Source organism: Epinephelus moara, chromosome 9 (assembly GCF_006386435.1).
Source record: "Epinephelus moara isolate mb chromosome 9, YSFRI_EMoa_1.0, whole genome shotgun sequence".
Classification (NCBI taxonomy): Eukaryota; Metazoa; Chordata; class Actinopteri; order Perciformes; family Serranidae; genus Epinephelus; species Epinephelus moara.
Genome location: NC_065514.1, coordinates 34,828,805 through 34,844,677, shown reverse-complemented (window position 1 = coordinate 34,844,677; position 15,873 = coordinate 34,828,805). Strand labels below are relative to the sequence as shown.

General features: G+C 42.3%; 1 protein-coding gene across 1 annotated transcript in view; it reads left to right on the top strand.

The window, feature by feature from the left end:
- megf10 (multiple EGF-like-domains 10) overlaps nt 1–15,873 on the top strand; it is a 138,746-nt gene that overhangs the window by 45,534 nt on the left and 77,339 nt on the right. The window contains exon 5 of the mRNA XM_050052658.1: nt 3,559–3,651. Coding sequence (XP_049908615.1) covers nt 3,559–3,651 — 93 coding nt within the window. The remainder of the gene's footprint in view (nt 1–3,558; nt 3,652–15,873) is intronic.

Sequence of the window (15,873 nt, the reverse complement as noted above, 5' to 3'; positions counted from 1 at the left end):
AGCAGAACAATATACTGCTGCGGATGGGTCAGCAACAAAATATATTTTAGCCACAAGAAAGTCCCACCTAAAGACATCAATATCAGTTTAAGTGTACGCTATGTTGAGAATATTCAAATTCAAAACATAAACATGATTTGCGGACCGTAAAATATTTTTTTAAATGCGAATATTCTGGCTGTACTATTGTTGTCGGTGAGATCAGTATGTTATATGAACATTATTCCTTAGTCTCTGTGACATATTAGGATGATTTTATGACTATTTGCTTTAGATTTCTTACATATAGCTCCTTTAAGTCTGACTTTGAAGAGCAGATATATCGGCCTCATTTCCCTGTTGAACATCACTTTCTGACATCAAGGTGAACCAGTGAATATACCAATGAATATGTAGCATACACCCAAACTGATATTGATTGTTTTTAGGTTTGATGAGAGTACAGATGGGGAACCGAAACCGTTAATGGGAGTTAAACCAGAACCGACTATTTGACGAAAAGGTAAAGCAGTGAAAATACTCTCAGTATAGCGTACACTTCAATTCATCCATCCATCCATTTTCGTAACCGCTTATCCTCTTGAGGGCCGCAGAAACTTCAGGAAGAGGAAGAGCAACTGAGGAGGGATCCCTCTTCCAGGACGGACAGACATGCAATAGATGTCGAACAGAACAGATCAACATAATAAATTTACAGTAATCCATATGACAAAATTAGACATAAAGAGAGACAGAGACACTTAAACTGATATTTATTTTTGTAGGTGGCGTAAATACATTCTGTTGCTGAGTCTTTTACAGCAGTAGATTCTGGAGAAATGAGGTCAGTAATATAACCAATGCACAATGAGTATCACTGAATGGTTTGATGAGTGTGAAAATGATGTGAATCATATGCTGTGGCTTTTACAGTCACCACACTCCACTACTCTGCCCCACAGGCTGAGGAAACATAGTTCAGCTGAATGACTGTCCCTAGTCAGAAAAACAGAACTTTGTTCTTTTACATATGTTGCCATTACAGTGACCTTACTTGCCAATGAGGCTACTGTGCACCCCCCACCCAGCCCTGTCAGTAGCCAGCAGGCAGTGACAGGTGTGAAGCCATAGTGGCCAGTGGCAAAACAACAACTGTTGTTGAGCAGCAATAGTAAAAGAAATCATTATGTTAACACACAGCCTGCTGTTGTGATGCTGGAAGTAGTTGGTGGTATAAAAGTCATAATATCTCTGTGCTTTGGTGGAGATGTGACCACAGTTTGATTTACACAGAGGCTGTGATAATGTGCCCCGGGAGATCAGAGGGGAATTTATTTTTGAGTGAAAAGGCTCCCTTGTATAAGCAACCATCACATGTTGCTCTGAAAAACTCTCTGAACTCCTCGACAAAACAAAGCAGGAAGGAGGATGTGCCAGATATTCTAGGCAACATGGCATTTCCAGATGGGAATCAGATAGGAGAGGAAGTAGAATTGCAGTAAGGTTGAAATTAGTACATTTTTTGGACCGAATCAGTGTGTTCCTGCTACACAACTGAATTTCAAAAAATACTGTAAAGCCTAGTCAATGAATGTGTGATGGTTTTGTGATGACAGATGTAGAGATTAAGCAACATAATACTATCTGCTGAGGACAGAGGGAGCTTCTTCTTCTTTTTCCCTCTTCTTCTTCTTCTTCTACTTCTTCTCCCACTTCTAGTTTATTGTTTTTATGCCTCCACACCGACAATAGCCAAGGCCAGAGGCATTATGTTTTCGAGTTGTCCGTCCATTCGTCTGTACGTCCATCCCATTCTTATGAATGCTTTACCCAGTGGTGACAGTGAAAATAAATTATGGGTGGATGAGTTTTTTTTCTTTTGATGGGTTGAGCAGTTTTTCTACACTTAGCATTAAATATCCAATGTGATCTCACAGAAATACATGAAATGACCATGACCTCTGAACACTGCATCAACATATTGATGTGACGTATGTGTTGAGCACCAACACTACTTAGTTAAGTCTTCAGTTTTTCACATAAAATAACTACACTATTTACATGGTTGATGTAAGAACATTGTGAAGTTACAAAAGTACATAATGTGACGGAGCTACAAAAGGACATAAGTGCGTTAAGTTAAAATAACTCCACATTTCACATGGGACTCCTGGATGATGTTTGTTGACCCATCTACCACCCCGACCTCCTCCCTACGCAGACTTTTTTGCCCATTATACTACCTATGGGCTTTTAAGATTAACCACCACCCACTGCGTGGTATTGGTGAAACAGTGAATTCTTGTGTCCACCATGACAGACAATCCTTACTGACTTTCCATTGGCACTGTTTTCAGTGGTGCTGGCACGTAATTTCAACAAAATAATAACAGTGGTATGTGGTGCTGAGAGGTCGTGGTCATGTTATGTATTTCTGTGAGATCAGGTTGCATGTATCACATCCAAGTCTGGCTGTAAAATCATCACCTTATTTGCATTTTTAACATTTTCCTGAGGCGTCCTCATGGCAGCTCAGCCTAAGAGCTCATTTATGCTCAACATTAGATATGGAGATGGAGACAGATTCAGACAGAGCTCTCTGTCCATCCTCTGCATTAATTTCTTTAGTATTTATGCACGTTTTCTGAAAGCTTACAGATGCGGATAAAACAGAGCGGCACCACCGGAGATCGTGTAGGCAGTGTAGCATAGTTCAAGTGAGATACTACTGTAGGAGATGACGAAGGCATTTAAATAATGGCAGGATGGAACAAATCAATAATATAATGAAAAGAATTCTCCATCCACATGTTGGGATGTATATAATGGTCGCACAGATCACCACTGTCTACAATGCTGCCTCTGTTTCAAGGCACAATCTTTGGACCTCTTCCACGGTTGCCTTTTTTGTTGCTGTGTGAAACTTTTCATTGAGAGCCATCTAGAGCCATCTATTGGCTGTATCTGTGCCATCGTGAAGGACGCATGGAAGTATAAGGGCAGTGACGGTTTTTGAAACAATTATCTTTTTCATATGTAAAGGGAGTATAAATGAATCTTAATTCTGTTTTAAACTTGGACCTTAAGTTTAAAACTTAGTTTGAACTGTTTGGATTATTGTCCTCTTGCAACAGAAATCAAAAGTGTCATACGTATGCATGGGGACACAGAAGCTGGTTGAAAATCAGTGTAAACCATGTGGAAAATCTGGATATTTTCCAGTGAAAACCATTCAGAGCTGAAAACAATAATTATTTATAACTTGAATGACATACTTTTAAACAAAGTGGTCCAGTCCTATTTTGGATTAAGTCAAGCTGAGTCATCTGTCTGGGAAATCTCAAGTAAGCCAAGTCTTACAACCAAGTCCAAGTAAAGTTGCATGTACTAATTGTATGACACAAGTCAGATTCAGGTGCTACATCTTCATTCTCCAGCTCTATTAGAGGGAAAATATGAATCTAAGTTTTTTATTTATTTATTTATGTAGCCCTACATGACAAACTGTACTTCAGACATCTTTTTTAAAAGTCTTTGTGACTGTACTGATCCCTGTCTTCCTGTCTCCTCCATGTGCAGCTCATTGTGCAGAGAGCTGTGTTCATGGCCGTTGTATGGCCCCCAACACCTGCCAGTGTGAGCCGGGATGGGGGGGCTCCAACTGCTCCAGTGGTAAGTCCTCCAGCTGCTGCTGTCTGTGAGCACTCGCTTCTTTGTGTGTGTGGCTCTGGTTTTCTGTGAAAGCACTCTGAACTCACAAGAGGAAAAACAGACTTTGGTATCATCTTACTGACTGCTGCTCTGCACCACACCAACAGTCTCAGGAGCTAAACACCCTGTTTGTTCTCATAGCTCTGTTTTTCCAGACATGCACACACACATTTCCTCAAGCACTGTACTTACGAACGACTTCGAGATACAAAGTTATAACCTAATTATTATTTACTATGTATAGTTAGCTTATATATTAGCTAATAAAATAGTTGAAATTAACTCCACCTCAACCAAACATACAGGCCTGAGTCCAAAAATATTGGGACATTGTGTGAAACAGAATCGGAGAAACTCTGCATGTAAGGGACAAGGCTGAAAACCAACACTGAATCCCGTTGACCTTTGACCCCTCAGACGGCACTGTATCAAAAAACTGATATGATTGTATAAAGGATATTACTACATGGGCTCAGGAACACATTGGAAAACCTTTGTCAGTAAACACAGTTTGTTGTTGCATCTACAAATGCAAGGCAAGACTACCATGCAAACTTAAAACACCAGATATCAACAACATCCAGAAACATCACCAATTTCTCTGGGCCTGAGCTCATCTGAGATGGACTAACACATGAATGCAAACAACCATGAATGCTGAAAGGTACATTCAGGTTTTGGAGCAACATATGCTGCCATCCAGACAATGTCTTTTTCAGGGACGTCCTTGCTGATTCCAGCAAGAAGATTTGACACATTCTGCATGTGTACCAACAGCGTGGCTTTGTCGTAACAGAGTGCAGGTACTAGACTGACCTGCCTGCAGTCCAAACCTGTCTCCCATTGAACATGTGTGGCACATTACAAAGCTCAAAATACAGCAATAAAGACCTCGGACTGTTGAAAAACTGAGGTTTTACTTTCAAATCTTCAACAGTTAGTGTCCTCAGTTCCCAAACACTTAGTGAGTGTTGTAAAAAGAAGAGGTGATGTCACACAGTGGTAAACATGCTCCTGTCCCAACTTTTTTGGAACATGTTGGAGGCATCAAGTTCAGAATGAGTGTATATTTCCAAAAACAATTAAGTTTGTCAGTCTGAACATGAAATATCTTGTCTCCGAACTGTATTCAATTGATTGTAAGTCAGAAAAGATTTGCAAATCATTGCATTCTATTTTTTGTATGTTTTACACAGCATCCCAACTTTTTTGGAATCAGGGTTGTTTACTTTAAGGAATGGCGCCATCATCAGTCTAAATCACTCCGGTCAGGAGAAACAATCTAAAACTATAGGCCAGATTCCAATATAGTTTGTAGTAGGATTTCTTGGTCCATTAGCATGAATCCTAACAGCTCACTTGGCAGAAGAAAATGTTGGCATTGTATGTTTCTGCAGACAACAGATACATTACATTCATTTGATACATATGCCATCGTTTCTAAAGTGATCCAAGAAGTGGAGGGGGCATGTTACCGAGGCGAAATGCCTGCTGAGCTGCAGACCACTTTTTGACATCAACAAACAACGAAACTGGTTGTGATTTAGTGAGTCATTGCTGTGTTTCCTGTGGCTTTTTAGACACTTAACATAGGTGTTTCTTATTGACCTGTTGCTGTTTTTCCACCGAAGATAGTGCCATGATGCTTTTATACAGAGACATCAGTCTGCTTCTCCAGCAGGGACTGTGCCACCAAAAGTTGATACTTTGAGCCAAAACTTTTCCAAACCATAACCAAGTGGTTTCTGTGCCTAAATCTTAACCTAACCACCCGTTAGCCATAGCGTTGTTGAAACGTAAAGAAACAAGGTTTATTGAACCACCATATAATAACACACAAATGTAACATATCTGTGGTTTGCAGAAACATTCAATGCCAATATTAATTCTGGCAGTTCAGTTTAATTATAACCCCCCGACCACCATTAACCAACAATTTCTATATGTAAACAAAAATAGCAACATTTTAAAGGCCAATTGTCCTGAATGTTGTCACAACCCCTTCACTGTGCTCTGACTAAGCTCAGCAGGCAGTCACTTGAGGCTGACAGTATTTTTTAATTGAGTTAGTCTGCGCAGTAGGTAAATTATAGTTCTGTCTAGAACAACATGATCTATGATACCCACCCACAGTCTCTGTTGCCGTCAGCTGCCATTTTTTCAGTTTCGGACCAGCTGCTTAGCTCCCTTATTTCCGTATCAGCCTTGCATTATGAGTATAAATGTATTTTCCAGCCATGTATAGATGTAGTATCTCGTAAGTAGTTTGTCAGAGTTTATGGGCCACTTCCTCTGAGGTCATGTCACTGTAGCTTGTTCTTGTTTACCAGCTCAAGGATCCTGATTGAACAATGCTCAGCTCTTGTGTCTATGAATGGCATGTGTGTTTGTGGAAATGCTTTTGGATTTCCCGCACCAATTAACTCTTTGATGGTTTTTTTTTAGTTTAATTATCATGTTAAAAAATTTGTTGTCCTTAGCTGAACCTCATTGAGCCATCTTTAGCACTTGGCTGACACGTGCCATGCCCAAAAAATACCCTGAGGACACTGCCATTTAAAGTTTCCATCATATTCTTATTATAATTTAGTTTCAGAGAGCGTACTAAATAGAATAATGTTCATGCAGTAGACAAATCAACCATTTGGTCAAGGCTCAGTTTCAGAGATGGCTGGTATAAATGGGCTAGCAGGGCTAAGCCCAGCCTATCTTTTACAGTAAAGATGAGAAAATTATTAAATTAACGAAAATATTAAAATATTAGTTATTGAACCTTAGAACTGATTGTGTTTGGTGGAACCTATAGCAGCAACAGCACTAAAATAGTCACAAAAACGCAGGATTTATCTAAATGTGCTTTTTTACACCCCATACTCCTAGAATCAGCTTCCAATCATTGTTGTCCCATTGTGATAGACAGGTGTCGTGACAAGCCCCCTTGATTTACTGTCCAGTTGGGCTAAATTAATTCAGCCCAGGCCACTGACTTTTGGCCAATGACAGTGCGTGGAAGTACAGTGAGGGCCTGCCCGCTGTAACTGTAGTGGGAGAGTGAGCGTTGAGTCTTGCGAATTGCGTTACGCTGGGTGCACAACCTATTTTTCCTGTTTTAACAGAGCGTTTCCCCAACGCATTCCCCACCCCCAGAACAATGCCGTGAGGTTCTGTCGTTGACGGACCTGGCCAGATGCGGGCGGCTAGCTAGCGTGCTGTCGGCGAGAGCTGTTAGTGAAGTCATTTAGTAGAAGAGCTAGCAATATCTTCCTGTGAAGATCTCTCATGTTGACTGTCACTGTACCAACTGAACTGAGAGGAGTTGAGTAGTGTACTATTGAAAGAGCTGATATATATAGAAATTAACGTGAAATTCGAAAATGTAGAGTAATTATCAAACGCATAGAAATCAACCTATGGTCAACAATCACTTTTAATAGTGAAAAAAAAACTTATGCTTATTTTTCTTTTGCATAAATAAATGAAATATTGTTTGTTTACAACTGCGATTGCAATTTATTTCCTACATCCGGCACTGTTACGCTCCATTTCTCCCACCTTGTCAATGCCCGAGTAGGAAAAATCCAACACCTTTACGGTCCGACGGTCAATAGTCGGGTTTCCATCCACCTATTTTTATTCGCATTTTCAACAATTGCGAAAAAAAACTTGAATGGAAACACCAGAAATTCGAAAAATATCACAAAAAAGTTTTTACGCTTGGAGGGGGTGGAAAAGTCAGCATATCGATATTAGGAAAATGCGACTTTTGGCAATGGAAACAGATTTAGCAAATAAACAATGACGTAGGCTACTGAATCCTACTTCTACTTCACACACACACCTGTGTGAACTTAGAGAGAGGTAATTACTCCAGTGTCAGGTGAGTGTATTTCACAAATTACCTGAATAGACTGGATGTGTTGAATACCGCTGCATCATGTGCGCTGCCTGGTGTACCAACACAGACATCACGGCATTATGTAGGCTACCCTGACAACGCTGATGTGAGTGTGATGAGAGCTCTCGCAATAGCCAAGAAGTTCCCAAGGAATCTCTCCATCTCGTCGTAGTCATGGATGTGCCGGTAATTGTTTACATCAGTTGTGGACATGAGACGCTACGTCATCTCACGGCGCCCTCTTCTTCTACGGGTGTTCTTTTGCATTTTTATTTTTCATGAGAAGCGCCACCTTCTGCTCGACCTGTTGACTCCCGATACTTGCAAAACAATAATGAATGGAAACGTGCATAAATTCACATTTTCTTTTGCGCATTTTCACAAAATTCGCTTAAAATTTGCGATACATTTGGATGGAGACCCACCTACTGAAACCGCTGCCGTGCTGCGCGCTAGTCCGTTACTATCTGTCATTTTCACCTCCATTGGAATGAATGACTTCCGGTCAGCGTCAATCCGTCAATGCGTTAGGTTGTGCACCCAGCGTTAGCATCATGCTGAACAAGGTGGATTATTTTAAATGCTGTCTATTGAGCAGGACCTCATCCAAAAATCATCAGACTTAAATGACTTGGTGATTAACCTGTTTGCATCCCAGAAAGGCCGTCGATGTGAACTTCTCTTCAAATAAGGTAGGCCCAAGAGGGGGTGGGCGGTATTAGCGGTAAACATGGGCCGCGGTACTGCTTTTGTGGTTACCTTCATACTGCAGTACTCCGGCTACGGCAGTAGAACTGGGCCCGGCGGCCGGCTGGTCTGCCTGCCTGCCTGCCTGCCTCACGTACCTCCCTCACTATGTGATTGAGGTGGCCTGGCCGACTGCACCAAACCCAGGCCCGCGGGAGAAGGGGGCCCGGGAGCCACTGGCCCTCCCTCTTCCCTCTAACATTTATACATACTATATAACATTTTACACAATAATAGATGGATTAGCAACCATTTTACTTTTGACAATAAATAGTTTCCATCCTAGACTTGTATGGCTTTTTAAATTGTTTTATTTAAGGTGTAAAAAAAACAAGAGAGAAGACGATATCGCAATATTATACTGTCACCTCATCCCCCCAAAATTATACCGTGATATTGATTTTAGGCTATACCGCCCAGCCCTAGGCCCAAGCCCTAACCTCTTCTTAAAGGAGCATTACTCCTTTCCTTTCTTTACCTTTCCTGTCTGTATGTACAGCGGAAAATAGTCAGTGTGTCTCTGTGTGTGTGTGTGTGTGTGTGTGTGTGTGTGTGTGTGTGTGTGTGTGTGTGTGTGTGCACGTGCAGCTAGCCAGCCAGNNNNGAGAGAGAGAGAGAGAGAGAGAGAGAGAGAGAGAGAGAGAGAGAGAGAGAGAGATAAGAGAGCTTTTGGCATCAGAACATTTTTGTAGTTAGCCTAATTCTCTAGTTTTGTTGTAGTGCATTGTTGCTGTATTCTGGTACTGTATCTCGGTGTGATGTTACTGTTACTGCAGCTGAACTATTGATCAGTATAGGCCATAGGCCTAATGCGTTAGCCCTCCCTCCCAATTTCACCACAAGCCGCTACTGCTCAATTTTATAAAACTGTGGACAGTTACAAAACAAAAAAATATATTTTGGATGTAATTATATGAAGGGACTAAGAAATGTTTAGAAATAGAAGATGGTGAGACCATGTTTCATAAAGGCCCCATGAAATACTATCATGGCATCCTCAATGGGATGTATTTCCTTTTTAAACAGGCTGTTCAGGGGGAGCATTAACAGTAAGGAATGTTGACATGAACTTAGAGAAAATCAATTTATTGTGTTAGCCCAACTAAAACTGGACTTTTAAAATACATGTAAAAATGTTTGTCCGAGTGATATTGTACTAAATCGAATTTCTCAAAGTCGGACTAACACACCCAGAAAATGTGACTGGGAGTCGAATTACTCCTGTATGTATACAGTCAATCAGACCCAAATTAGCTGAGGCGCTCTGTGCATGCTCCACAGTTTCCGCCCCGGACTTTGACCCGGAAGTCAAATAGCATTTATTGTGTAAAGAAGAAAAAGTTGGTAACAACATGGCGATATCTACATCCAACACCGTGTGTTTTTGGACAGACGAGGAGACACAGTTTATGCCGGCACCAGTATGCTGCCAGGTAACCGTAGCTAATTTGTTTGTTGATTGTTTGGTCTGTGACAACCAAAAAGGTCTAATACTAACAAGCTGAAAGGGGGCATATTGCCACCTATCGTAGTGGAGTCAGACATACTTTCGTCAATAAATCAATTCCCTCCCTGGAATTTCATTATCCATTACTATCCCCCTTGTCTGTTAACACCCATCTTTGAGCTCCGTCTTAGTTGTGATTTCAACTACACACCTGTAGTTTTGTGACTGCATCTCACATGGTTGTGGCGTTATCGAGTTTACAAAATCTGTCCAACAACAGACAGACAGACAGTAACACCTGGCAAAATACTCAAACTACAATAGGTATCTCTACAACCATATTTTGCCATGATGACACACACACACACTGTTCTCATAAACTGTTTATACATTTTCCTACAAATTTGTTAATATCCGATGCATTTTGAAAGGCTGCAATCACGTGGCCAATGTGCTGATGGGAATAATCAAGAAAGCAGTCCTGAGTGTTTGTAAGGAGGCAGGTTAGAGCAGTGGATGGGTCACAAATACTCTGACTTTCCCCCATGGAAACTTTTCCCGAAGAGTTTCCCCTGAAATCACGTGTTTGAATCCGTGTGAACTTCAAGTGAACTTTAGTCATTTTAAGGTACGTCCTCACCGTGTTTCTTTTCCTAACCCTAACCACGGTAGCTTAACCTAACCTACGTAACTTTATGTTAATTACGTAACTGTATGTTAACGACGTAACATCAATCATGGGGTGCTAATTTGTAGGATATCATACGATCTGTTGTGTCCATTCAATAAAGATACATTGCACACACACAGACCCAGACTTACAAGGTGAAAAACATACAAGCCCCGATGTCACGGCTGGTAAAGATAGGAAGAGAGATCTACTTCAACACCAAAGGCATTTAAAAAAATCTGATCACCAAGCTTAGGAATGTATTTTATTTGTTTTGCTTATGCTGGTTAAATCTCATAAAAGTTTAAATCAGTTTACTTTCAGATTCTGATGGATTCAGGGACTATAGTCACTAGGGTTGTACCCAACTCAGAGAAATGTCAATTTAAATCAGATTTGGCTGTTTAATATGAATATTCGACTATTTGTTTCTTTTTTTCCATATAGTTTTAAAGTTTGAATGTAGTTCAGCAGGACATTCATTGTGACAGCGGCATTCACGTAATATAGTAAACAAGCTAACGAAAGATTGGAAATGTGCAGCAACATTTTTTGCAGACACCAGATATCAAACAAAGCCAGAGACTATGTCGTATCAACCTGCAGTGAGCCGAAGGCAGAAGATGATGTTATCACTGAGCCATGTACTGCAGACCACTGCATTGTGTCTCCAGCTACGAAAACGTCCCCAGAAGTACACAGCACACACTGACTAGCAAAAGAAAAAAAGAAAAAGAGGCTGCTCGACTTTAAGCAACCTTCTCAGTCGACTGAGGGAATCGTTCGGTTACATTGTAACCTTGGTTCTCTGAGTGAGGAGATTATCTCCCCACTCAGTAGTTACATCATAAATATCATAACTATGGGAATCATCCCCATCTTGGGTAATCGACGTGGAAAATGAATAATCTTTAAGACACACCACTTTATGTGGCCGGCATGTGCCAGGCTATAAAAGCCCCACCTTGGGCATGCACCCACTGATTAACATTGATTGGAATGGGTACTGAGCAGCCTTGAGCCTGGGGAGATAATCTCCTCACTCAGAGAACCAAGGTTACAATGTAACCGAACGTTCTCTATCATATCAAGATTATCTTCCCACCCGGTTGTTATGTCATAACAATGGGAACCCTTTGAGACACATTACGAGGGGCCCCAGGAGACAGAGCAGATGCAGGTCCACAAGTGGACAAAGCAGACAAAGAGTTTGTCTGTCTTTCTAAACGCTGCAGTGTGCCAGACAGACCTTCAGGGCTCTAACAGGACAGAGATTTGAGTCTTTTTTAACCTCACTACCCTCCTTGGAAGGGTTGTAGGGTCGCAACTCCACTGACTGATTCAAATGAAAGTCTGTGAGTACTTTTGGCAGGAATACAGGGTTTGGACACAACATGACACCAGCATCATCCGGCAGGAAACGACAACAGCTCTTATTCACTGACAGAGCGTGCAGTTCCCCCCTTCTTTTGGCTGATGTCACTGCCAAGAGAAAAACCACTTTAAGAGACGGCCACTAAATGCTGACTGACTCCAGAGACACAAAAGGTTCTTGCTGCAGGGCAGGTTCCAGGTTCCACGGTGGAATGGCCAGCCTCCCGGTGTGCAGTGCAAGCCTCTGCACACCCCTCAGGAACTGAGAGATGAGGCTGCAGTCACCATCTGCAAGCCTATAATCCCATGTACAAGCAGCCTTGATAGCTGCCACCATGCCTCTAAGGGTTGATTTTTCCACCTCAAACAGCCCTTGCAGGTACCAGAGCGCCTCTGGGGCTGTACATGTCAGTACATCGATCCTGGTAGTTGTGCGCCATAATGCAAAGAGCTCAGAGTATGCAGTCCTCCTAGACAGTGCCTGAGCACTCTGCCTGGTCTGAACCACTGACTGCGCAAGTCCCAAGCCAAGCAGACCGGCCCTCTCAGGGGCCAGGCCCAAAGTTTGAGCCCCTGTGGAAAAGGATGGAGCAGGGACCCCTGTGCCAGATCTCCCCAACCACCTCCTCAGACGGCATGGAAGTCTCTGGGGGCAGACCCCGGGTTGTTTCAACAATGACCCAGGGGTATTGTTTACAGTTCTGAAGCACTCCTCATCACAATCAACTTTCATGTCAAAAAATAGAGTTACCTTGAGAGTTGCTTACCAGGAAGTCTTAACTGTAAGGGTAAATTGAAAGTGATAAGTTTAAGAAATTTCTCAGAATTTTGTCACCAGCAGCAAGTCTTTGTACTAGGAAGCCTTGTAAATACGGGTCCTGTAGTGTAGTATTATCAAATTTTCCAGGAGACTTCTTTGTTCGTATTTTGAGGAATTGACAGGGAAGAAAATCATTCTGACACAGCTTATTTGAGTCAGAAGTTACAGGAAGAAGGAAAGTCTGATCTAACTGAAGAGGGAAAAGTTGAGATTGCTGAAGAAATTGTGATGGTCTCACGCACAGCGTGCAAAGCATGAGATCATCACTGATGTTCCCTATGTTATTTAGGTACTGTGTTTAATTCAATTCAAATAAACACAAGAAGTTTGTGCTCTAGAAAAGGATCAGCACTCAGTGAATAACCTCCTAAGCCCTATGATAAGCTATTAGGGCAAGGCTTAACTACACAGACCAGTGAGCAGTGATAACTAACATGTCTTTGGGGTCATCAGGTGGGAACCTCCTTTCACCAGTGTTTCATCTAGATGGTCCCACGACACCTCCAGGAGGCTAGACAGTGATCTCTGGCATCCCAGAGACACTCCCCTAATGCCAGCTCTCACTGCTCCCCACACCAACCCAATAACCTCCTTTACCTTACTTACACATACCTTTCTCAGCCCAAACAGCACCGCCACCTTCAACCAAACCCAGGCTCTGTATATGCGAGCTCCAGGTAGAAGCAGTGCTGATACTACCTTTCCTAGCACATTCACCATACTCTATTTCACACGCTACATAGCATAAGTACAATATAAGCTAAAGTTAAAGGAGATAAATAAACTTACAGGATCAGCAAACACACTCACCTTGCAGCATGGTCTCAAACAAAAGGGATTCAAATAGGCCACTCCCACACTTAAATAACCTTCGTCTTCCTGGATTTTCTCCTGAGAGGAAGTGGATCTCTCCACCTGATCTCAAGGAGTTATGTACCCTGCTTAGTAGTTCCCCCTGCTGGCGCCCAACTGACATTATTTCTTCTCACCCAGATCCATTGGCTTGCTCTACCTGCTTCATCTGACATTTCCCTCACTGTCTTCCTCAAACTCTGTCCCCGCACTCCGAGTTCCCCCAGGAGCGAGACAGCTGATCTTGCTATGAATCCCCTACACCCCACTTCCACTGGACAAATCTTAGTCTTCCATCCTCGCTGCTCAGCTTCTGCTCCTAAGTCTGCATATCTAAGCTTTTTTCTTTCATAGGCTTCTTCCACTGAGTCTTCCCAAGGAACTGTCAGCTCAATGAAATAAACTATCTGTTGACTCACTGACCACAACACTATGTCAGGCCTCTGCTTGGTACAAACTTAACCTGGGGAACAACAAGCTTTCCCCCTAAATCTACTTGAATTTCCCAATCACAAGTACCTTCTAGGCAGCCACACCCTTGCCTCCTTACTAACTTATCCTTCTGTATTTCTCCCCCTCACAGACAAACTGAATTGCTAAACTCCTATCCTTAACACCTTCTGAATTCACCTGTCTTCGTTTCCCTTCGATTCCTGCAGCTAAACATTTCAACACCTGGTTATGTCGCCATGTATATCAGCCTTGTGACAAGCGAACTTTACAGCCTGACAAAATATGCTTTAAGGTTGCGGTACCTGAACACAATGGGCATGATGGATAAAAGCTTTAAAGGGGCACTTCACAGGATCTGTGTGAACTTTGAGTGAACTTTGAGTCATTTTAATGTCCTCGCCATGTTTCTTTTTTCCTAAACCTCATCACAGTAACTTTTATTGCCTAAACCTAACCTCTTTAACTACAGACCCTTTCCAAAAAATTAGAATATCATGGAAAAGTTGTTTCATTTCCATGATTCCATTCAAAAAGTTAAACTTTCATAGATTATAGATTCAGGGCCCACAGTTTAAACGATTTCAAGTATTTATTTGTTTATTTTTACATAATTTGGGCTTCCAGCTCATAAAACCCACGAAAACAGGAATTCAAAAAATTAGAATACTGTGAAGAAATCAGCCCAAATTTTGCAGGGCATGAATGTTTTAAACTGAGTGTCACACACTAATCATCTACTAAACTCAAAGCACCTGCACAGGTTTCCCCAGGTGTCATTAAATTGCTTCAGTTTGGTTCAATTGTCTCAGTTCGGTTCAATATGGGGAAGACTGCAGACTTGACAACTGGCCAGAAGACCATCATTGATACCCTCCATAGGATGGGTAAGCCACAAAAGTTCATAGCTAAGGAGGCTGGCTGTTCACAGAGTGCTGTGTCCAAGCATATCAACGGAAAGTCTAGTGGAAGGGCAAAATGTGGCAGGAGAAGATGCACCAGCAAAAGAGATGACCGTGGGCTTCAGCGGATTATCAAACAGAGAAGATTCAAGAATCTGGCAGAGATCCAGAAAGAGTGGAATGAGGCGGGAGTCACAGCTTCAAAAACCACCACATTCAGACGCATCCAGGAGATGGGCTACAACTGTCGGGTTCCTCGGGTCAAGCCACTTCTGAGCCTGAGCCAACGTAGGAAGCGTCTCAACTGGGCCAAGGAGAAGAAGGACTGGACTGTTGGCCAGTGGTCCAAGGTCCTCTTTTCCGATGAAAGTAAAGTGTGCCTTTCATTCGGGAATCAAGGTCCAAGGGTTTGGAGGAAGACGGGTGAGGAACAGAACCCAAGCTGCTTGAGGTCCAGTGTGAAATATCCACAGTCAGTCATGATTTGGGGTGCAATGTCCGGTGCAGGTGTTGGTAAACTCTGCTTTCTTAAATCCAAGGTCACCGCAACAGTCTACCAGAATGTTTTAGAGGACTTCATGATTCCTTCTGCTGAGGATCTGTATGGAGATGCAGATTTCATCTTCCAGCAGGACCTGGCCCCTGCCCATACCGCCAGAAGCACCAAAACCTGGTTTGATGCCCATGCCATCACAGTGCTTAACTGGCCAGCCAACTCGCCGGACCTAAACCCCATTGAGAATCTATGGGGTATTATCAAGAGGAAAATGAGGGACACCAGACCCAAAAACAAAGAAGGGCTGACAGCAAGCATCAAGGAAATCTGGGCTTCCATAACTCCCAGGCAATGCCACAGGCTGATTGCCTCAATGCCACGGCGCATCGAGGCAGTGATTAAGGCAAAGGGATTCCCAACCAAGTATTGAAGATTGACATATCGTTTTGAAAGTACCATATTTTGATTGATTTGATGTGATCCTAATTTCTTTCTTTTTTTTCTGCAAAAACTGAGAAGTAAATGGTGAT